The sequence below is a fragment of the Gallinula chloropus genome, assembly GCF_964237585.1.
Source record: "Gallinula chloropus genome assembly, chromosome: 26".
NCBI classification, from domain to species: domain Eukaryota; kingdom Metazoa; phylum Chordata; class Aves; order Gruiformes; family Rallidae; genus Gallinula; species Gallinula chloropus.
In genome coordinates, this window is record NC_140111.1 from 3,409,052 (window position 1) to 3,432,577 (window position 23,526).

At 58.8% G+C, this 23,526-nt stretch overlaps 2 protein-coding genes across 2 annotated transcripts in view; both read right to left on the bottom strand.

Moving 5' to 3' along the window:
* ZNF385C (zinc finger protein 385C) overlaps nucleotides 1–23,526 on the bottom strand; it is a gene marked incomplete at its 3' end in the record, with an annotated part of 65,936 nt that overhangs the window by 493 nt on the left and 41,917 nt on the right. The window contains exons 3-8 of the mRNA XM_084275335.1: nucleotides 9,796–9,938; nucleotides 5,570–5,680; nucleotides 3,509–3,680; nucleotides 2,379–2,708; nucleotides 659–846; nucleotides 394–507 (exon numbers count right to left, since the gene is read on the bottom strand). Of these exons, the coding sequence (XP_084131461.1) occupies nucleotides 394–507; nucleotides 659–846; nucleotides 2,379–2,708; nucleotides 3,509–3,680; nucleotides 5,570–5,680; nucleotides 9,796–9,938 (1,058 nt within the window). The remainder of the gene's footprint in view (nucleotides 1–393; nucleotides 508–658; nucleotides 847–2,378; nucleotides 2,709–3,508; nucleotides 3,681–5,569; nucleotides 5,681–9,795; nucleotides 9,939–23,526) is intronic.
* On the bottom strand, nucleotides 15,482–18,837 carry LOC311201030 (uncharacterized protein C17orf113; the record flags this gene model as incomplete). The annotated part of the gene is made up of 2 exons (XM_084275334.1): nucleotides 18,238–18,837; nucleotides 15,482–17,014 (listed from the first exon to the last, which is right to left on the bottom strand). The coding sequence occupies exons 1-2, from the start codon at nucleotides 18,754–18,756 to the stop codon at nucleotides 15,482–15,484; spliced, it is 2,052 nt and encodes a 683-aa protein (XP_084131460.1). The 5' UTR covers nucleotides 18,757–18,837.

The window sequence follows — 23,526 nt, forward strand, 5'->3', positions numbered from 1 at the left end:
TGCTGGGCTGCTCCCAGCACCAGTGCTTTCTGCTGGTGCCCTGGCATGACTTTGGCAGCCAAACACTGCTGAGCTTTGCCTCTCGGTGAGCAAATGCTTAGGCTTGGTCTAACTGAGCCGTGCCAGCCCCCAGCCCCCAACCATCACAGTTCCCGCTCAGAAATCGCAACACAGCTACAGGAGTCACAAGTGCTGCAGCTGCTGCTGCCAGGGGGACTTATTCCCATGCTTTCTGCCCCCCGAATACTCAAACTGTGCCCACCCCAGGGGTGCTGGGAGCTGCGCCCATGGGAACCGCGGCCCCGCAAGACGCAGCCCGTGTCTCACTGCAGGACACGGGGAATGAAGGTTCGGGCAGCAAACCGCGGGGGTAATTTGCAGGGAGACAGGTACCTTGAGAATACTCACTGCGAGGGCAGCGTTCTTCTGCAGCTTGTTGTAGGGGCTGTACTTGGGCTTGGGGGGCTTCCCCGCCAGCCTGTCTTTGTGCCGCCGGCTGCTCATGTGCTGGGAGAGGAAAAACAGCTGGATCACCTGGAGCCAGGGTGGTGAGAGCAGACCCACGGCACCGCAGGGCTGGGGTCTGCAAGGGACCATCAGTACCCCCCGTCCCTCCCCGCTCCTGGGGAAAGGCAAGCACCAGGCCTGGCACCATCACCTGTTTGAGCTGGGTCTCCGAGTTCACGTAGATCTCGCACACTTGGCAGTGAAACGCCTTGTTCTGGACGTTGATGCTGCCCTTGTTGCCGATTCGCTTGGACTTGTGCCCTGCCCGGGAGAGGAGCTTGCCGCGGCCTCGCCGCATCTGGGTGCTGTGACCCTCCAGCATGGACTTGTGCTTGGCGCCTGGGGGGGGCAAAGGAGACCTCTCAGCAAGCGCTGCCTTTGCACACAAACCCAGCACCCAGCGAGCAACTCACCCGGCAGCGCTGCATCTCCCTCCTCCTGTGGGACCCCCATGGCTGCCCCACAACCTGCGCCCGGCAGCACTGCCAGGCAGAGAGGACAGAGACCCACCCAGGAGTCCTGCCTCTCGCTGGGGACACAGCAGCCCGTTCCCAAACCCTGCCAAGCTCTCATGTCCAGCCACACTTCGCAGCCGGACCAGAAACGCTCTGCTTCCCAGAGACACCCCCCTCCACGTGTCAGACCTTCGGAGAAGCTGCTATTTTAAGGCTGTGCTGGAGCCTGTCGCCTGTCCCCGGGCGTTCGCACAGTCTGCAGCGCTGGGCACGCGTCGCCCTCCGTGCTGCAGCATCTGAGCCATGCCCAAGGTCAGAGAGGATCTGGCTGCGGAGCCAGGAATAGCTCAGTGGGGTACGGGGTGAGGGGAAGGAGGAACCCGAAATCCCGGCACACCTGGGCACAGGCCACTCTGTTCTGCCCCTGTGGCACAGGGACCGTGGGGTGTGGGGGGGTGATGAGTTATTTAAGCCACTGCTAATTAATTCTGGTTTTTAAGGTGCTAAGCAAGGAGCCCGAGTCTGCACAAGCCTGCAAATGTTTTTGTGTTTGTTTGTTTGCTCTTTTCCCCTAAATCAGCTCCTGACTTCGTAACCAGAGCTGACAAAAGCAAAAGGACACGTTTGCAGCCGAGCTGCAGTGTCCTGAGCCAACCCCTGCATGTGGCTGCTGCTGCCCCAGCTCCCAGTGGGGCCTGGGGCTGGAGGAACTGGTTCCTAGTTTGCTGCACTGGGGGAGAGGAGGCCCTTCCCTTTAAAACAGGGGTGCCCATTGTTGTTGAGCATCCTCCAGGGAAAGGGACGAGATGGGGGCTGGCACTGCTAAGCCTGTGGATCTTGCTGGGGGTCCCTGGGCTGCGACAGCCACCCTCCAACACCACTCCTGCCCCCTCCTTCCACCCCAGGGGTGCAGGGGACCCTGGCCAGCCCCCAGCACCCACCTGCCCCAAGGGGCTCTACCCTGCGCTGGGCTCTGAAGCTCCTTGAATTCCAAGAGGCTGCTCAAGACACCCACAAGCCCAGACCACGGAGCTGCCTCAAACGACTCTCCCGGGCTGGAAAGCAGCACCGGTGCTCAGGCTGCCACCAGCTTAAAGCCAAACGGCAGCAGAATATCAAGTAGCCTCCAATCATCTGATTAAACGTATCTGAAAATGTCTTTAATTAAGAGACACGAGCAGCCAGAGAGCGTTTGACCTTGCAAAGACTCACGCCACACGCTGCAGCGCAGGTGAAACACCACCACTTATCTTTGCACGCCACCTTAATTAACCCTTTTTAATTAAAGCAACATTCCTTGATGCTCGCTGGTTCCCTACAAGGCCGCCAGGCAATGGGGCACAGAGGAGCTTTGTGGGGAACTGCGAGGGGCCCGTTCCCCTGTCCCCCCCACCCCCACACAGGCAGCGCCCTTACCCGTATTGTGAGCCTCCAGTTGGGACAGGGAGTTGACGGTCACCTTGCAGGTGGGACAGTACAGGTGCTGTTTGCTCTTCTTCCCCTCCTTCTCGCTCTCAGGGGCCGAGCTGACGCTGCTCCCTGACTCAGCTGCCTGCGCCTCGGCTGCCTGTGCGGATGAAGAGGCGATGCTGGTGGCATCCGAGGTGCCTTCCGACAGCTCTGAGGCCGGCGGGGAGCCCAGTGGGGCGATGCTGCCCGGCAGCTCAGCAGGCGACTCCTCGGCGCTGGGCATCAGCCCCAGGCTGCTGCACTCGCCCTCTGGCTCCTGTGGCCCGTTGGCTTCAGCTGACGGGAGGGAGAGGAAAGGAGGGAAAAGAAGGGAATGGGCAGGAAGGGAAAGTTCTCTGTGAGTGTTGGTTTTTCTGTATCCTGAGAGCACCCCGTGCTCCCCCAGACCTCCCCAGGCACTGGCTGCTCACGCTCAGCCCCGCTGAGGACGGCTCTTCCCGAGGTCCTTTCCATTCCTGCTTTTGCCAGCAGCTCGTGGCTCAGCTCAGAACCCTGGGTGAGCTCCGGAGCTGCCTCTGCTCAGGGGGGACCTGGCTCCCACCATCCCCTTGGTCCCATTGTTGCGCTGAGCAGACCCCTGGGATGCATGAGCCCCATCGGGGCAGGGACTGTGCCACTTCCTCTCCTGCACCCATCCCCTCCCAGAGACACCAAACCACAGGGGAAGCCCCCACCTTTTCTCCCCACCTTGCTGCAGGGACGTGGGGGCCAGGTTACCCCCAGGGCTGTGAGCTGCCAGGCTCCTGGGCTGGACCCACAGCCCTTCCCTGCGATGTGGTCCCCAGTCCAGCACGCTGGGGATACCAGCACAGCACAGACACCCAATTGTTAATGCTCATGCTGGCGTTTACACCACACTGACGGCAGAGCTCCGCAGCCTGGCTGGCAGCTGACTGCAGCAGGATGCTCAGACACAGGGCTGCCGCGGGCTGGGGTTGAACTGGGCTCTCCAGGACACCGCAGCCACAGCCAGGCTCTGCACACCAACACTGCTGCACCCCCACAAACCGGTGGGTTGCTCACACTAGTGTCACAAGCTGCCAGCACCGGACCCTCCACCCCCACAGCCCCCATACCTGTGCTGCCCGGCTCCCCGCTGCCCTCAGGGCTGGTGGTGAAGTCGGCTGTGCCATCCTGGCCAGTGGTCCCCACCACGGCCCCCGCCGCCTTCTGCTTATTCTTCATGGCTTCGATGGCTTTCAGCCTCCGTGCGTGCTTGTGGCCCTTGTAGTGAGCTTCTGCCTGGTTCTGAGGAGGGAAGGATGGGGATGGCTGTGTTGGTGCTGCCTGGGCCAGGTAGGCGCAGGGAGGACAGGGGAAGGGATCAACCCCTGCCGAAGCCACTGGGACACATCTCCAGCACAGCCACCTCTCCAGGGACCTTCATCCCCAGGGCTGGGCGGTGAAGAGCCGCGTTCCTCCTCTCATCAGGCTGCTCTGCACCCAAACGTATTCGTGCCGAGGTATCGCTCTGCTAAGACATCGCCGCGCTGTGCGGCCGAGATAAGGACCCTGCTCTGATTGCATGCATCAAGTCACTTCCAAAAGAAGCTTTCAGGCAAAATTTATGACTTCAGAAAGGTACAATGAATCACTAGCTAGTAAAAATAAAATAAAAACGTCCATTGGCGGGGAGGACACGTCTCCCTTTGTAACCTAACGGGTGTCTAACACACAATTTACATTCACGGGCTCCTTTCTTCCAGCGAACGCTGAATAATGAAGTGCACGTTGATGGGTTCATGCCTGCACCCAACTGATAAAGATGTACACAAAAGACAATCACCCGAACATTTGTGTACTCCACAGCTGGGGACAATACCACATTGTCCCCCAAAACAACCATGGTTTAGAGATTTATGGAAACCAAACCCACTAGGAATTAAGACACCGTACTGCTGAGCAGCACGGATTGATTTGCACAGCATCCTCCGAGCCTGGCTGAGGCCTCCCGCGCTCGGTAGGGAGAAGCATCACTTCCCTCCCCCCCAGCCTGGCTTTCCAAGGGCTGGGAACCATGTCCTGGTTGTGCCATGACGACTTGGTATGTGGGAAAGCAAAAGGCCCATCCCAGCACGAGGCCTCATTAGCAAATGCAATCAACTTCCACCAGCAAACGGGGCTGGGATGGGGCTGGGTGGCAGCCTAAGTAGGTCAATGCGCAGAAACACAAGTGGCGTGCGAGGGTCTGACCGCCACGCTGCTGCAGACGTGACCCCGGGAGGACATGGTGCCAGTGAGGGCAGCAGGAGCACGTGGTGGGACCAGGTCTCCCAGCACCGCTCTTCCAGCCGGGAAGGACAAAGTGATGCTTTGACCTGGGCTGCTCAGCCGCAGAGCGGAGTCATTAAGCGCAGCAACGCTGACTTTGGCTGGTGGAGCAGCACCCGGCCCTGGGCTTGGCTGAGCACCCCCAGCCAGGGACGGCACCTCGGTGGGAGGCAAAGCCAGCCATGGCACAGCATCCAGGCATGGCCACCCTGGGAAGGCGAGAGCAGCTCCCAGCAGCCTGCACTGCTGGACACACCAGCTCCAGCAGACAGGACTGCAGGGACAGGCTCAGCACTGCGGGAGCCAGGAGATGCTCCCAGATCTATTGGCACCGCGTGTGCCGGGGCTGGGCCCTGTCCTGCCAGCCTGGAGCGAGAATTCCCTTTCAAACCTTTCCGTTACCGCAGGGATCAATGACTGCTTCCTTCCTCCCTCCCCTCTACCAGGTGGCTGATTTACTGAGAATAAAAGCCTGGAAAAAACCCAGAGCTCAGGGAAGCCAAGGCAGGGAAGATTGCATTCCGCTCCCAAGCACCAGGGATAAATCCAAGGGGCTGATAAAGCAGCTTAAGGGAAAACACAGAGACCAAGGCAGCGGGGAACAGATGCAAGCACATGCAGAAGGGCAGAAAGAGCCAGTGTGGCAAACTGAGGACACGGCGGCTCCCGGGGCGCCTGGTCACAGAGAGACGTCAGTGGAAACGTCAGCCAGGGCAGCCAGAGAGGAGGGAGGTCAGAGCTCCGAGGAGCTGCTGCCATGCAATGGGGGTCCAGCGGTGCCCCGGCCGTGGGATTTTCCAGCTCAGCCGCCGGCATCACCCCGTTCACCCTCACCAGCCCCACTCACCCTCCCCGGCCCCGCTTACCGCAGAGTTGAAGCGCAGGTGGCAGATGTTGCAGGAGATGAACTGCTTCTTCTTGAGTGGGGCGGGCACGCCGAAGGTGTGGCTGATCACCGCCTTCTGCACCGGGTCCATCTGGCAGGGAGGGAAGGCAGAGAGGGCAGCTGGGTGCCACGCCGGCACGGCACCGCGACCCAGCCGTGCCCCGCGGCTGCCACGCTTGCCGAGGAGCTGCTACAAACACCAACGGAGCTCACACCTGGCAGCAGAAGGAGCATGGGGCTGCAGAGGAGCCCAGGCTGCCGCCGAGGCAGCCCCTACATGGGGCACCGCACACAGCACTGATGTTTGTTCCTGCCCTGTTTAAACCAGCCTTGGCAAAGCTGAACTGGCAGGGTCCAAAGTCAGCCCTAGTCTGGCAGAGGGGAGGAGGTCGCTGAAGGGTGCACACTGCAGACCCCACACGCCTCCTGTGCATCCCCCCATCCCCTCTCTCCCACCAGAGACACCAGTGCCCTGGGTGGCAAATCATCGGTCGGTGTTGGAGCTCCACGCTGCTGCCCTCAACCTCCCAACGCCAGAGCAGCTTCTGAAACCTGGCAGGAGCAGGACCCAGACAGAAGTGACGGAAGGAGCTGTCGCCATCAGCCCCCACATGCCCTTGGTCAGGGAGCCCACACATCCCTGTGCCATGGCAGCAGTGTGAGCGGAGCCGTGCGTGCCTGCTGCCTGCCCACAGGACACTGCGCAGGGTTGGAGCGATGGCAGTACCACAGCCATCTCACACGGCATGCCCACTGCCAGCCAGGACTGCCCTTCTCCCATCCCAATCGATCAATGACACTGGTGACCTGCAAGCCTGCACAGCCCCGTGTCTCACCAGGCGTGTGTGCAGAGACAGAGCAGCTCTGGAGATGTCCAGCAAGCCGCATCCTTCCAGGAGCCCATCGCGGCGGCGCGGGGCTGTGGCCAGGCAGATGCCCTCAGGCTGCTGACAGCCCCTGGGTGCTCCTGTCTCTCCCTGGGGCTCGGCGTCACTCCTCAGCCCAGGCAGCAAACTTGTTCGAAAAGCCGTAATTGTTCTAAACCAAACGCATTTATTACGGTGGGGGGGGGGATAAGAATAACCCCTTTGTCTGAGCACGGCTATAATCTATAATGCAAGTATTGTTCCCCTACCCTGTGGCATAGGAAGATTATCTTATCTGAGTCCCGCTGTCAGGAGAGCCTTGGGTTTTCAGGCGATCGTATTTCTCTGCAAAGCTATTTCGTTGCTCAGACAGGTGCATCAGTCTTCGAGGCACATGCCTGGACAACAGAGCCATTATCCAGCCCGCAGATCCCTCTCCAGGAGTGAGCAGAATGGTAAAAGCAGGTGATTAATGAAGTGCCTGTTTGCTATGAAATTTTACTCACTTATCTGGCATATAAATGAAGAGGCATTTGGGTTCGGTGGAGACCCGGAGGAAGCTACAGATGGCAAAATGCTGCTCCACCCCCGATGACAAACCCTGCGTCCTGCAGCAGGCAGCATCCCTGTGCTGCCCGTCCGTGGGCACCCACCACATGTCTTTCCAAGAGAAACACCCACCCTCCCTGCACCATGGAAGGAAAACTCACTCTGACCTTCACCACAGCAGCAGCTTCCAGGGCCTGGCTTGCAGCACTCACCTGCTCAGCCCCGCCAGCACCAGGAGCAGAGCAGGGGGTTGGAGAGCACGCAGAGGAAAAGGGGATGCTGGCACAAGATGCCAAAGTGGCTGGGATCTATCCTGACAAACACAAGCTCCACATCCCGAAAACCCTTTGGGCACCCAGCCCTGTGGTAGCACACCCAGGGGTGAGTGACCCCCACCTGCCATGGCTGCTCTTTGCCACTCCCAGTGCACTGAGCCACACTGACACTCAGGTCCATCACCTTGAGCCCCTCTGCCCCTCCCCAAGGAACACCACAAACCTGTGCCAGCTCCCCCCAGCGCATGCTATTTCAGAGAGGAACAGGAATTGCCACAGACCCCCCCAGCTCTGCCCTGTGAGGGTCTGTGCCACAGGGATACACACCGGCGGCTGCAGCTGGGGCAGCTGAGGCCCTTCCTGGTGGTTCCTGGCAGCAGCAGAAAGCTTTGGGCACCACATGCCTGGAGAACGAAGATCTCCACTTTGTAGTCAATTCGCATTGACTCACACTGCTCCTTTATCCTGGATGTCCCTACTGATATAAATAACCATCCCTGTGCTGAGCCCCCCCCAGCCACTGAGTTCAGGAGCAGGAGCTCACGGGGATGCAGCATCACTTTGCATTGCGTCTCCAGCCAGAGCCTGGCAAGGCACTGAGGGGTCCTGGGCATCTGCAGCACCTCTGGAGCTGGAAAAGGCCTTTGGGGAAGGAAACGCCTCTGTGTGCCTCAGGGGCTGCTCCTCCTTATTGTTGCTTTAAGTGGCAGGAGAGCTCAGCTTGGAAAGGTTTCCAGAGCAAAACATCTGCTGGGTTCATGAGAGCCTCCTGACCTGCCCGGAGCGCAGCGCAGTCGCTGCGCAGATGCAACCGGCTCTGGCTCTGCAGGGCAACGACTGAGCCTGCGCTGCACCCCGGGAAGTGTCACCTCCCTGAGCAATTCCCCCTCCCACATCACCCCAAGACTCAGCTGCCTGCGGGAGTCTGACCCGGTGCCAGGGTCACTCGGGCGGAGGAGCTGCCAGCCCAGCTCTGGGCACAGCGACGCTCCAGCCTGGCCTCCTCTGAGAACGGGGACTCTGCTCCAGCTCCCTGCAAAGCCGCCTGCTCGGGTGTGATGCCAAACCCTTGCACCCCCCGAACTGAGCTCAGGGCAATTAATCCAAGGTGCCCACAGACCCGGGACAGCCCCCCCAGCATCTCCACCCCCCATGTCCAGCACTGAAGCAGATGGGTCCTCACCCAGCAGAGAGGCAGCACCACGGGGCTCTGCAGCTCCAGCGAGGACAAGGGAGCAATTTTCCAAATTATTATTATTTTTTTAAAAGCAAGACAGCTCCAGAGAACACGTGCCAAGGCAGGGGCAGGCAGGAGCCAAACAGAACAAATACCAGGGTCTGGTTCAAGTGAGCTACTGACTCCAGCGACTAAAAAAAGGAGCCCAGACAAAGAGCAGCAACCTTAATGGCATCAAAAAAATTCTCCTCTCCGTGTTTGTGCTTGTTAGCACAGGGGAGAGACAGGCTAGAGCCGGGATTTCAAAAGGGCTTAAAGCAGTTAGATGTCTGAATCCCATTCAGCAGCACCCGGAACCCTCTGCTTAATTTCTCCGGCTGTCTTTGAAGATCTCAGCGATAATTTGCACCTTCCGAGCACATTTAATCTCAAAGCCACTTACAAAAGGCCGGCAGGCAAGCAGGGAGGGAGCTCAGGAAAGCCCTGTTTTCATGAGGGGAAAAAAGCCCAGCATTTATCAAGGGCAGAAACGCCGGCCCCCGAGTCTGCAGGGTGGGGGGCAGCCCTGGTCCCACTCCCCATCGCTGCTGCCCCTTGGCAGAGCAAAGCCTGCTCCTCGGTGATGCCATGAGCTGGGTCTGGGGAACAAGGGCAGGGAGCTGTGTTAAGAACAGGCTCGTGGAGCAGAGCCCATCCCTCCCATCAGCAGGAGGTGCGGGGCCATGCCCCCAGGATGGAGACCCCAGCTGGGCTGGGATGGGCTGGAGAGAGCAGCAGGGTGTGGGGGGAACGGCACTCCATGCCCGAGACACGGCGGTTTAGGGAAGAGAGCACCTGGAGAGCAGCACAGGTACCAGCACAGCCCAAGCACTTGGGCTGGCTCCTGCCTGACCTGGAGCCCAGCCAGGCAGTGGGAGAAGTCCCGCAGCAACCAGGGTCCCCGACACCCACGCAGGTACACACACCCCGGGCCATGTTCCATACATCTTCATACACCTCCTCTCTCTCTCTCTCTTTACTTCTCTTTCTTTATTTTTCAACTAATGAACTGCTCTCCAGGGCTACTTTATTACTATTGATTCCAGGAGCAAAATCCAATTGATCTTGGTTAAAACCAACAATCTTTTTAATTCTGGGTTATAAGGGTGACGGCTGGGCAGGAACCGCTCCCAGCTGAGGGCACGCTGCACTGGTGGCCACCAGCCAAAGCCCCTGGTAATTAACCCTGGCAGGGCACAAGGAGTGGTGCAGGTAGGTGGGGGGCTTTTTGGGGACAGGGCTGCTGAGGGGTTGGAGGAGGGGTCCAGCAGCTGAAGCCCACCCACCCCCGGGGACTCACCGTGTTGAAGTTGGGAAAGAGGTTGAGCGGTGACGTCCCGTTGAGCCTGAAGGTCAGAAAGTGCTTGATGTCCAAGGGGGGATGGAGGGGCCGGCCAGGGATAGGCAACGACGCTAAGAGGGGGCTGCTGTGTCCGGAGGGACCTGGGCAGGCAGAGGGGAGAGAGCAGCATTAGCAAAGGTGGTCCCTGCTCGTGGCACAGGGACACAGCACACAGGGACAGGGCACATGGGACCATCAGCCACAAGTCCAGACCCTCCTCAGTGAGAGGTCCCAGCCCGGGGTGACCCTGGGCACCCTCTGCCTTTGGGGCTCCAAACCAGCATCCCAGGTTGAAGCCAAATGCAGCTGTTGGTGTGTCAAGAGCATCGACACACTCGAGTTTGCTTTAAACCCTGTGAAAGGCATCAAAACCTCTCCAGGGAAACAGCCCCTGCCCAGGCTCTCCCAGACCCACACCAGGGGCTCCCCCTTGTCGGGGCCAGAGGTTTTGTGGCTGCAGGCAGCAGCCAAGGGACCCCTGTGAGCGCCGCCCCTGCCACGGCACGGCTGCAGCTTTGCACGGGTCTTGAGCTGTGGATGCCCCAAGCTGCTCAGGCACCGCCCAGCTCTGCCCCTCTCCAAGTATTTTGGGTGAAAGCCCCTGCAGATGGGCTCCTCACCAACCCCCAGTGCTGACCCACTGGCTCCAGCACCCCAGCTCCTTGCTTCCTGGCTGGGCACTGCCGCCTGCCTTGCATTGTCCCCCCCAAAGCTAACCACGAGCTCCAGCACATGATTTAAAAATAGCCTGGAGTTATTAATAATTTTCTGTTTAAAAACAAAATACCCCCAGGGAAGGAGGGAGGCCGAACAGAGGGGGGGCTGTCTCCAGCATCCTCAGACCCATGGAGGGTCCTGGCCGGGCTCCTGCTCTGAGAACAAGGAGGGGGGAAAGATAAAATAAACAAACAAATGAATAAAGTACAATAAACAGGGAAAGGTTCCAGGAGGCCGTGAGCCAGAGCAGCCCATCCACATCTCCCACGGCTTCTCACTGTCTCCCTCCCGCAGCCCCCTTGGCAGCCCCGTCCCCCCCTGCCTGGAACAAGGACAATTCTGGGCTCTTTTTCACCTCAAAGGTGGTTGCAGATGGGGGCTGCCCCCGTGCAGCATCACCCCCAGACCCCCAGGCTATGAACATCAGAGGACCCTTGTGGGGGTGACAAAAGCCATGGGTGCACAAGGGGTCAGCAGAAACACAGACCCACAGCCATAAGCACCGCTGCTGCTTTGGGACAGGGGTGAGGTACTCGCCCCTCGCTCCACCCCCCCCTTCCCAACACTGGACACGCAGGATGAGGACCCCGGTTGGTGCTTTTCACTGTACACTCACCCCCCTTCACCCCACCCTGGTGCAAGAAGCCAAGATACAAATCTGAAATTCAAAGTTTGAAGGATTCTCCGAATTTGAGCAGCGAGCGCCGCAGGGCCCCGCGGGCAGCAACGACCTCTTTCTGGGAGAGCGCACACGGGCGGCTCCGCGGCGGCACCGGAGCCGTCCCCGAGCAGGGCCTGACTCCAGGGAAAGATTACATTTTGCTTCATCAGGCGTGCACTGATCGAGTTAATTCCAGAGTCGCCCAGGAGGGAAATCTGTGAAACTGCTTAGAAATAAATAAATAACGTTACAGCAACAGCGGCGGAGCCGGAGCAGCAGCAATGGGTGAACGGCGCATAATTAACCTTCTGAGGCGTGAAGAGGTATTTCTGCCTCAAATCATCTGAGACACGGGGCTGGCGCCCAGGGAATGGGGCCCCAGGGACCCCCCCAGCCCGCACACGCAGCCACCACAGCGCGAGAGAGAGATGAGGCTTTTGGGGCCGGATCTGAGGGGTTCCACTTGCCTTTGTCAGGATGCTTTGCACTGACTGCTCTGCCCTTAAAAATACCTCTGTGTAACATTTAGCGGTGGGAGGAAGAGGAGGGTGGGTGAACAGCTCTGCCCCCACCACCAGAAACCCAATAAAGGCAGTTTGTGGCTCTGCCAAAGCTGCCATGTAGGCAAAACCTGGCTGCTGTGGCACAGCTCTGTGGCCAAAGGGTTTGTGCCCCAGGGAGTGCCCCCTGTGCTGGGGACGTGCTGGGGTGGGACACCGGTACCACAAGGACAAGATGCACCCAGCCACCATGGCACATCCTTGAGCCCAAATTTGAGGGTTAAACGTATTTCTGGGCTGTTAGAGGGGAGCCCAGCAACTCCACCCACAATGGGACCTGTGGCAGGGCAGCACCTTCCCACCCGGCTTTAACCCCCCCCCAGGAGCTGGAGGAGGGCTGAAAGTCTCCAACAGCATCATGGTTGGTCAAGGAGCCTGTGAGGAGCCAACGCTGGTGCTGGCAAAAGGAGGAGGCCCAGCGCTGGCGGCGAGGGACGGGCTGGAGTCCCCCCAGCTAAGGAGGGGAATAGGGGCAGCACCACATGGACAAAGTCATCACCAGCTTTGGGTCATCTCAGCCTCACAAACACACTGAGAGGATGGATGAGTGGCACAGCCACAGTCCCGGCACCGACAGAGCTCCGTGGTGAGGAGCAAGCCCGCACCGCAGCACCCCGATACGCAGGGCACCCGCATGATGCTCTTGGGGCACTTCCCAAGGTTACGGGGCTGCGCCGCTGCGGCTCCTTCCTTACCTTTGCTGCAGGGCAGATTCCAGCAGCAGCTGTGGGCTGTATTTTTAGGTATTAATTAGACCCTTAATTAAGGGGATTTGCTCTGGGGAGAGTGGCAGGGCCCCCAGGTCTGTATAGAAGGACACGACCTTACCGAGGTGACGGGCACAGCATCGGCAGGGTGGGCTCTGACAGTCAGTGGCATCCCTGGATGGTGGGTCTGCAGCTCTGGAGTGGGGCTGTCCCACACCATGGTGCTGTCTTGGTCTGTCCCTGTTTTGGAAGAGGAGCCCCCACCTCCACAGCAAAGGCCACTGCTCCAGCACCACAGGTCATGCTGGGCTGGGACACTGTCAGAGCTCTGTGGAGCATCACCAAGGGCTGGTGCGAAGAGGGGAGCCCCACATCCCAGCTCTGCAGGGCGGGGCCACAGACATTCCTAACCAAGCTCCCAGGTCTGATGGAAAGACACCAAACCACAGAGCGTGGCTACTGTGGTGCCACACAGCCCAGAGCCACCAGCCCACCACATCTTCCGTTCCCCCACACTCAGAGGGGGTCCCTTGGAATTCGAAGGCACATTTCAGCCCTTCATTTAACCAAGCCCACCCAGGGCCCTGCCTGGCTGCTGTTCCCAGCCATCCCCTCACCCCTTCACTCCGCAGCAGGTTTCCCCCAGGTCCCCCACGAGACAGATCAGATCAAGTGCCGTGCTGTAATGCTACGTACATGGGAACCCCGACAAAACGCCTCTGAACGTGGCAGGGGCTGTGCTGTGGGTTTTCATACCCACATGAATCTGCCAAGGCTCCATCTCTGCAGACGCCGGCTGCCTCGCAGAGCATCTGGCGCAAGTCTGCCCAGGGCAGATGGAGACTGGAGCTGTTACTCACGGAGCGGTCTGGCTCCCTCTGTGTGGTGGGTGCTCTCCGTAAAGTTTGGTGCCGTCCCAGATTCCTTTACCCAGCGCTTGAAAGCTTTTGTCTCTGGCTGAGCACAGGCAGAATTCGCTCCAGCTATTTCAAGGAGATGGTGGGGAACACATGTGTGCACTCCCCACTGCCAAAGGCTGCTGGCAGAGGAAGAGCAACAAGACCTGCTCACACTTTTGGACCACAACAGCAACACCAGTTCAGGCCCAGCGCCACTTGCGGTCCAGCCCACCCCCAGCACCTCCAGCTCCGCCTTAGGGATGTCACTAATTAGCACACTGTGCTACCTCAGATTCCTGAGCAACCAGACCCGGCAAACCCGAGGTGGACTGCAGAATGGCACATCTCCCAGCCCTGGGGACAGTGATGCCACGGCTGCCCGGGCACGGTGGGCTTGCCCTGAGCTCACAGCAGAACCAGCTGTGGCTGAGCACAGCCCCTCGTCCTGCCCAGCCCCAAGGGAAAGGAAGGGCTGAAGAGCCCCCAGGGCTGGGGGCTGCTGAGCTGCCCTGGGCATCCTGTGCTGGTGTCGACACTGGCTCCAGCTTCGCTGGGAACATAAGGACAGCACATGCTCGGACAGAAAGTTGCCCACAGCAGAGCCCAGCACCCAAGACAAGGTCACCCTGAGAACCATGAACCTGACCTGGGGAATGCTCCTTCAACCCAAAGAAGACCTGCCATCAAACCAGCGGACCCACCTCACAGGGCAGAGGAAGGTCTGTCCACCTCCACAGCCGCTGCTCACTCTGGAGGAGGGGGAGCAGTGACACCGAGTCCCCCTCAGCCATTCCAGATTGCTGCAGCACATGTTCTGGCCAGAGGCAACCAGGACCATCAGGGACCATCAGCGTGATGGACACAGGGGTCAAATCCTGCTGCCCACAGACACTGTGTCCACGGGATGGGCTGAATTCACCCAGGGAAGGAGCAGAGCCGAATCCCACAGGAGAACCCAGTGTGCAGGACTGAACCAACGTGATGCTTCAGGCTGCTGCGCTGGAGTGACTGCAGATTGAAATCAGTCAGACAGACTCCAGGAAAACATCTCTCCAATTCAAAACCAGAGAAGGCCCACACCCCTGACATGCCCCCACCCCCCAACACGCCACACACCCCCAGACCTTGCAGCAGAGGAGCCTGAGCCCCTGGCCACCATGGCGCCCCAAGGGCTTTGCTCACTTCAGGGTAAAGGCAACGCTTAGAAGGAAAACCACAAGCTGAACGACCCTGGCCTGGCCCAAAAGGTGAAGTTAAGAGATGTCCCTTGGGTGCAAAGCAGCGAGAGCTCAGAGCGCAAACGGAACGCAGACCGGTGGTGCCGTTTTGGAAAGACCAGTGATTTGCTGTTTCTTACTCCTGGACCCAGCTTATTGTTTATTCTGTCATTGAAAACCAAAAGAAGTCCTTTTAGAGATCTTTAAACACCAGGAAAAGTAAGATAGACCTTTTTAATATATATATATTTATATATATTTTTATATATATACACATACACATATATACACAACAATGCAGTTAAAGGTCACTATTTCCTTGGTGATTCCAGTACTGTCCTCGAAACCTCTCGCTCTTGAAACCATCACAACTTGATGCCACTGCTAAAAATACCTTGTGCTGAGCGTGAGGAATACCAACAAGACACCACCAGGTATTTTGGGGTCTGCCACCGGCCTAGAAGGATGTGCTGCCTTTTCTGCACTCATTCTTGAGGCTCCAAACCAACAAAAAATCAGACATTTTGCAGAGTATTAAGTAAAAGCTGCTGGGTATCATTGTGCAAAGGGAAAGTGGCATTTGAGCTCAGGAGATTTGCCTCCATCTCCCTAAACCAAAATAACAAACCCTTGGAAAAAACAAACCTCCTTAGGTGACCTCCCCCCCCCCCGATTTTGAATTCTGGCCAATTCAGATGGGGTCTGAAGGGGAATGGGGGGGGTGGTTGTGGGACTGACATGGCTTTGTGAAGGATCCCATCTTCCTCTTCCCAGCATGGAGCAGTGACCAGCGATGGGGGAAACGCGGCATCGAGCCGGCGCTGGGGGCTGCCCGCAGTACCCGGCTCCCTGCCCGCAGGGCTCTGCCTTCCCAGGCCACCTCTCATTTCACCTGTGCCATGATGAAGCTGGACTCCCTCATGCTCTCGTAGTACTCGATGGCCAACGCAAAGTCAAACTCGTTGATGGCCGGCCCGTCAATGGCGATCTTCATAAGGTCAGAGAGCCCCTCGTCCTTGGTGTGGGATGACCGCCCACGCTTCAGCAGCTCCCGCCCACGGCTGATTTTCTCGGCGAGGACCGAGCCCAGCGGCAAGGCCAGGGCAATGGCTGCAAGGACAGCGAAGTCCGGGAAGAGCTCGTGCATCTCCGAGTTGCTGTAGACCAGCTTGACACAGAGGTCCCTGAAGGAGAGCTGGCTGAGGCTGAAGACGATCCGCTTGAAGAGGGGGAAATCGCTCAGCGCCCTCTCGCTCACCACCACCCGGGAGTAAGCCTGAAGGAGGAAATTCAGCTCGCTCACCCCATAGCTGCCAATGTCCTCCAGAGACTGGGGGTAGCACTTGGGGTTGAAGATGGCTGAGAAGGAGCTGATGGCCTCCAGAACGCTGCTAGGGAACCTGTCCAGCAGATTGCCCCTCACGCTCTCCAGGTAGCTCTCCTTCAAGCGCTCAAAGTGCTTTAGGTGCACCTTGGAGCAGTTGGCCAGCTCAACGCCCTTGTAGTAGAGGCGGCTCTCACCCTCCCGGTCATCCCGTGGGTGCTCATTCATCTCATTGAGGAACTCCTGGAGGTTCTGGCCACTGGCGCTCTTCTGGGCCTGCAAGGTGGTGGCTGTGGCAGAGACAATGGGCTTCAGGATGGAGAGGTCAAAGTCCTCAATCTGGAAGAAGCGGCTGAGCTTCTGGAAGATGGGGAGGACATCCAGGAGAATCTTGGTGAAGGCCACAAACTGGAACTTCTTGAGCTCCTCGCAGAGGCCGTGGGCCACAGGTGACCGCTCCGCCTCACTCTCCAGCAGCAGCACCAGCATGGGCCATGAGGAATCAATGGCTTCCACAGCTGGGAAAATAGAAGTCCAGTGGATGGCTTTGGGGCTCCCAAGGTCTATCTCGCAGAGGTCCAAGACGCTGCGCAGCTCCTGTAGTCCATTGCTGTCCCCTCTGAAGCTGGAGTAGAGTCTGTACACGGCATCCACGGTGGTCTCGTATTTCTGGAGGTATTCAATGGTGACAATGCTCTCAGCTGGCAGCAGGGATCTCCCATGGGACAGGCAGTGCATCTCCGTGAGCAGCGGGCAGAAGGAGGTCAGCGCGGTGCCCACCCCGCTCAGCCGCTCGGCCACCAGCGAGGCACTGTCAGCGCTGAGCCAGGTGATCTTCATGGTGGGGATGCCAAAGGAGCGCATCACCTCGCCCACCTTGCCCGCCACCGCGGAGGCCTCGCCAGCGGGTAGCTCGAAGCTCCCCAGGAAGGTGGCAGAGGTCTGCCCGTTGCAGGGGGAGACGGTGGTGGTGAACATGGCGAGGTTGCGGTGCTCCAGGACATCCACCATCTCGTCCACCACCAGCCCAACGAACGGCGAGGCTTTTATCCTGTGCCTGTCCTCGTTGTGCAGGACTCTGGCGATCGCTGCCTGAGCCAGTTACGGGGGTACACAGGGCAGGAGGGAGGGAAAGAGAAACACAAGTGAACTTCAAGAGCTGACGGAGGACGCACAGTACCCAGCACCAAGTGAGCAGCAAGGCTCCCACCCTCAGGTCCCCCCAAAAGCAGCGCGAGGTCCCGACCCCAAGAATCCCTTCGGAGAGTTTTATACATGAGCACAAACACAAGCTGGAAATCCACTTCTTTTTCCTAATATCCTCCTGCTCCCAATCTGCAGCCCAACCAAGGGAACCTACCGAGAGCTCCGGGATCCCTGCCCTAAGCTCCATGGCTTCAGCAGGACCCAACACCAATGGGCAGCATCACCTGGGGTCCGGAGACCCTGCCCATGTTGGGAGAGGGACAAGCTGCCAAAAACTTCCTGACTCACTGTAAACACAGCGGCTGTGCCCAGCACAGGCAGGAGCAGAGCTCAATGTCCCAGCATCTCTCTGCTCCATTCTGCCCATTCCAGGCAAATGCCTGGGTGGGATGGGAGAAGCCTCCTTGGTGTGTGCAAACACCGTAAGGAGCACTTCAGGCAGAGAAACCTAATTAGTGGATTTAGTCTATCTGCAGTAAAATAAGGCTCTGCAGAGCTCTAAAAACCCTGGCTAACAGCCAAGACCCACTGAAAAATTAATTTGATTTTAACAGGCATGAAGCATTTGTAAAATTAAGAAAATCCTTTCTAAACTCTCCGGCTACTTGATCTTCCTGATGACTCAGTTTAGAGCAAAAGAGGAAAAACCCACAGTGCCCGTGTGCTAATTGAGCTCCTGAGCTTTGCTGCTTCGAGCCACGTGGCAGGGTCAGACAGGAGGGGATGCTCCTGGTGCCCCCATGTCCAACACACATGCTCCTGAGGCTCCTTTGATGGAGCCCCCCCTCCTGCTCCTGGGTCAACAAGCTGGGGACTGACGCCATCAAAGCCCCACACCGGTGCTCAGCGCAGAGGAAGGTTCAGTCTCTGACTGGATCACACCCCGGAGCAGGCTGTTTTTGTGGGACAGTGTTCCCAAGCACATCCCAGACACGTGCCCCAGAGCTGCCAACACCCCCAGCCCCTGCTCCACCCGTGAGTCAGGGATAGCAGCCCCCTGCCTGGTGCCCCTGCCTGCCTGTCACCGCAGCACCCAGCTCCGGCCCTGCCGGGAGGGTCCAACAATCCCCACAGCAAAGAGATGTCTGCCCCCAGCCTGGCATACACACCTGCATCTCCCTGACGCTGCTGGGGTGGTAGTACTCGCTGTGCTCCGAGGCCAGCAGCGCCTGGCACAGGTTGAACTTCTGGAAGTCGAGCAAGGAGGAGCACTTCTCATCCGGGATCTCCTCCTTCGCCATCCAGTAGACGGTGGTGAGGATGGCCACCTTCGCCGGGTTCACCTCCACCTTGATGACCGAGCGCAGCTCTGGGTGGCCATGGACACGGGTCTCGAAAGCCAGCTGCTCCCGGTTCACCGCCAGCGCCTGGCGGTGCGCGCCGGAGGTGACGTGCCGCAGCAGGGCGTGGCGCTGGAAGTTGTCCGTGCCCACGGTAAAGGCGTTCTCTGCTTTACCGTGCTTGTTCTTCACCAGCGCCTGCCGACACTCTATGCAAAACATGAGTTTCCTCTCATAGTCAAACTCCAGCCAGGTAAATTCCTCCTTCCAGTGCTCATTGAAATAGCGCTTACATTTTTTATTGGAATTGGAAGTTTCCCCAGCTGGCTTTTTCCCTGGAGGCACCATATTGCTGTGGCTGGGAAATCAAACGCTACGGTTGAACTGACACGTGCCTTGGAGGAGCAGCCTCTACATTTAATTTAGTAAGAAGGTCTATTACAACTCTCCTGGTCCGACTGGAGATGAAAGAGACACAAGGGAGAGGGATTAGGGCCCCACCAACCTCAGCCCGTGCCCCTCATTTACTCTTGGTGGCTAACAACAAGCTGTGGCAGCATGGTGGCAGTGGCAGCTCTGGGCAGGCAGGGCTGTGCCACAGCCCCGGCACCACACGGCGATCCCACCAAGCTGGGTGTCACCAGCAGATCTCAGTGTCAGCAGCAGGACTGGCACACACATGGTCCCCATCACTGTAGGGACACCCAAACACACGTCCCATCAGAGCTAGGTAGCAAAAGTATTTAAGCATCCATGCCACTTCCTCCCTATACTCGAGCCCCACTCAGCCTGATCCTCACGTTCTTCTGGGAACTGGATTGAAAAACCAACCTGAGCCTTGATAAGGGTTTGAAGGGAGGGGTGGAGGAGGAAGAGCCCATCAGGGTGGGGAAAGGAGGAAACCAAAACGCAGAGGAAGAAGGAAAGAAAAATGATTGTTCAGAGCAGTGCCAGCCAGGCAAGACCATCAGTCAGCGCGACTTGCTGGGAAACCCAGAAGGAACTTGAGGTTTTTCTGAAGAACGAAACTCCAAGAACCAGAGACATTACCACAGCCCGCAGGAGAAGTGGAAAGCCTCAGGATTTGGGTGTTGGAGCAAAACACCCTGACTCCCACAGCTGCAAAAACCCACTCCCATGGAGCAGGGGGTCCCCTTGGGGTGCCCACAGTCCTCCTGCCATGCCGAAAGGAAGCAGCACTCCCACTGTGCCCCTCCATCATGGGAACCAGAGTGACCTTGTCAAAAGGCACTAGGATCCCTCCTCAAGGGAAACGTTGGATCCCAGCAGAGGAACGAGCAACCCCAGCAGCTCCAAGCCTGGCTGCAGCCCCCGTGCCAGACAGGCACCACCATCTTACCCTGCAGAGATGGGAGCTGCAGGGCCGGAACGCTGCAGCTCCTCAGTGCCCATATTTCCCACTGCTGCCATCCGGCACATCACAGCCCCAGCTCCCCAAGCAGCCCCATCCCGGTTCACCCAGTACACATGCATCTTCTGAGCATTACCCTTCTGATCCTAGCCCCTAGAGCTCCTACCTCATCCAGCAAAGTGGGAGCTGCAGGCCAGCTCTGCAAGAGTAGGGGACAGAAGGACCAAAGAAGCCAGCCCAGCTGAGAGTAGAGCTTTGCTAGTCCAAAACTCAGCTCTAACCACAGTCAGCATTAAATGCTTCTAAAGACACAGGGAGAAACCTCAGGACACAGCCCCCTGACAGCTTTCTTCCTGCCCACAGTTTCAGTGGGTATGCGAGTTCCCTCTGCATCTCATGCTCAGCCTATTTACGTGGGTCACTCTCCTTCCCAGAGCTGGGTCTCCCACCCAGTCACACACCTCAGCACAGCACAGCTCAGAGCACCCAACAGGTCCCAACAGCCGCTTCCCAAAGCCTCACCACAGCCACCGTGCACTGGCCAGCACGGGCATCTCAGAAGCACGTTAATTAGGAAACCACAATGGGCTTGTAGATGACAAGCAAAGCCTGGACCCGTCTTGCTGAATGTCAACTCTGCAGCTGCCAGCGCCCATCAGACACTCCCCAGGGATTTGAGCCTCTGCCAGGGTCAGGGCTGTGCGCTGCCCCTGGTGAGGCTGGGGGCTTGCCCCAAAGCAAAGGAGGTGCCAGGGCAGCTCTGCCACCTTGGACAGCCTTGCTCAGGTTCACATACCCAGTCCTGGACCCTCACCCCCATCCCTGTGTCGCCGGCGCTGAGCTCGGTGTGCTCTGGCTGTAACAGGGATGAAGCCCAGCCAAGAGGTGGTCTCCTCTGTTCCCTCCTTGTCACCAAGCCCACCTGCTCCCAAACCCATCCCCACCTACACGCAGCCCCCCCACACTCGCTCCAGCAAAAAACTGCTACCTTGGAAAGAAGAAAACCAAACCAGCAGCAATTAATGTCCGTGGAAGAGCCAGGGATGGAGCAAACCTCCACGGCACCACTTCCTGCAGCACCCAGTGTGCAGCCCCACGCACCCTTCACTGCCCACGGGGTGAAGCAGCGCCGCTTCCTCAGGGTCCCGTGGGGGCAGCAGGCAGAGCAGGAGCGGGGGTGACGTGGTGGTACCCCATCAGCCTGCTGCTCATCCCAGCCAGGGCAGGAGCGCTGTCCGCGGAGAAGTTCGGGCAGGGTCAGGATTTACTTGGGAGAGGATGAGCCGTCGCTGCCCCTGCGCCCGCCTGTGCCAGACCCACCTGCTCGTCACCTCTGCCAGGCCAGGGTGAGGGGGGCACCACGCGATCCCAGCACCACTCTGCAACACCCAAGCCCTGCGTGCCCGACCGTACGCCCACCCTCCCCTACATACGTACCAGGTAAAGGCTGCCATAAGCTTTGGGGCGAGGGGGCTGGCAAAACTTCCCAGGTTGCGGTTTTTTTTAAAACAGGCAAAAAAACCCACCACCAACAACAACAAAAAAAGGACCCGATTAAAAAACCAACCGCGGCAAAAACAACACGAAACCACCAGCCAATAAAACCCCAAATCCGCAGCCGGGACGCAGGGCGCAGCAGCGCATCACCCCCCCCTACCCCCGCCCCGGCAGCCCCGCTCAGCACATGGGGGGGGTGGGCGTCCCACCCGTGGTGCTGCTGCTGCTGCTGCCGCGGCCCCGAGCGCAGCGGCTGCGGGAACAAAGCCTGCGGCTGCCGCCCCGCGCTCACGGGAGCATGGGAGCAGCCATCTTGCTGCGAGGACTGTCTGGCTCCACGGATGCTCCCGGCAGCCCACGGCGGCAGTGGCCACTAGTGGTGGCCGGGAATGGGAAGGCCGCGAGGCGGTCAGGGGCCGTGGCCTGGCCACTACCCAGCACGGTGATGGGCTGCTGGGGAAAGGATCCCATCCCCCCACCCTGGAGCTCAGCCCGCGCACGCTGCATGGGACACCTCCCCCCCCCCAAGGGGAAAAGATGATGGGTGTGAGGTACGCAGGTCGCAGCATCCCCCCCTCACCCCCCCAACCCCCCCCCCCCACTCTGGGTCTCTCGGCTGAGGGCTGAGCACACGCAGTGGGATGAGCTGCCAAGGGGTTTGCATCCAGCTGGGATGGGTGTCCTGGGGTTTGGGCAGAGCCAGGACCTGAGTGCCCTGTGAGTGAGTGGGCAGGGTGGGGAAAGCAGCTCTCCAGCTCTGCCCACAAGCATGGAGCTGCTGCAAAATGCAGGACGGAGCCCCTGGACTGCGCTCCCAGCCCGTGGCAGTGCTGGGACTGGTGCCCAGCCCCTTATGCTGAGGGTCCCTAAGGAGCACGGGGCTCCGCTCATGCAAAACCCTCCTCTCATCATTAAACACGGAAATTTAGACACCCCCAGACCAGGATTTTAAACCAACTTTCCCCCAAGCAATATTCCTGAGGACACTAAAATCCCTAAGTGCACTGGTGTCCTGTGGGAGCCTCCAATGGGAGCATCCCACCCATCCCCTGGGCCCCCATGGACACCATGCCCAGTGCTCTCAGCCCCCACTCCACCTGCTCCTGCCAGGTGCTGACAAGGCCCCATGGTATGTGCTGGGATTAGGGGCTGCATTGTACCTGGCTCTGGCTGGCTCCAGGATGGGCCCCTGGGTGAATTCCTCTCTTCAGGCTCCCCGACATGTCCTGGGGCAAGGGGCTCTCCCTGCCCACCACTGCAGCACAGGGTTAATTGGAAGGAGCTGGGTGAAACCAGAGACTGTTCCCAGGGGTGAAAATATGCACTATTTATTCTTGTGCTAATGCAGTGAGAAAAGAGGACTTAGCCTTTTTAATCAGCGTTCAGGCAGGAGGATGCTGCATCCCCAGGTCCCAGCATCCAGCGGGATGGCAGAGGTCAGGGTGCCTGGGTGAGGAGCAGCAGCACCCCTAGGGCCAAGCACCAGTCAGACCCAGGGACTCTGTCCAGGACCACACTTGCTTTTCCTATGGTTCTCTGAGGGGGCACAGCTGAACCCACTGGCCTCATCTGCCCTACAAGCCTCTGCCTGGGGTCCTGCAGCAAGGGCGTTACACCAAACAGCCAAAACTCCTCCTGTGAAACAGCCTTTCAGTCACCTTTTCTCTTCTCTCCATAAACCAGCACTTCTGCCAGGAGCCTCAGGCTGTACCGTGGGCTCGGGGTGCGTTTGCAGGGTGCCCCAAGCCTGCAACTGGCCCTGCCCTGACTTGCTGCAGGATGACAGACATCCTTCCTCGAGGAACTGAACGGAAACGCTCCTACTGACTCCACGCAGCAGCAGACTTGGCTCTTGACTCAACCATAGCTATTTTCTGCCCCGTGACATGCCTGGAGCGCTGGGCGGGCAGGTGCCCCGTCCGTACACACACATTTATCACCAGCATGGCACGAGGGCCACGCTGCCATGAGCCACAGTTTCCATTTGAGCCCTGAGAGCCGAACCGAACCCGGGGCGCACAGCTCACAGCAGGGGGGCCAGAGCTGGCACCCCCACACCCAGGGGCTGCATTTCCCCCAGGGCTTTTCATTGCATCTACAGCAGCTGAACAGCAGAGGCTGCACACCCAGCCATGTCGCTCCAACAGATATTCAATCAGCACATACAAACACATTGGTGAGATTGTCTTTTCCTTCTCCACATTCAGACCTTTAAACCAGACTCCAGGGAATGACTCACACCTTTCCCA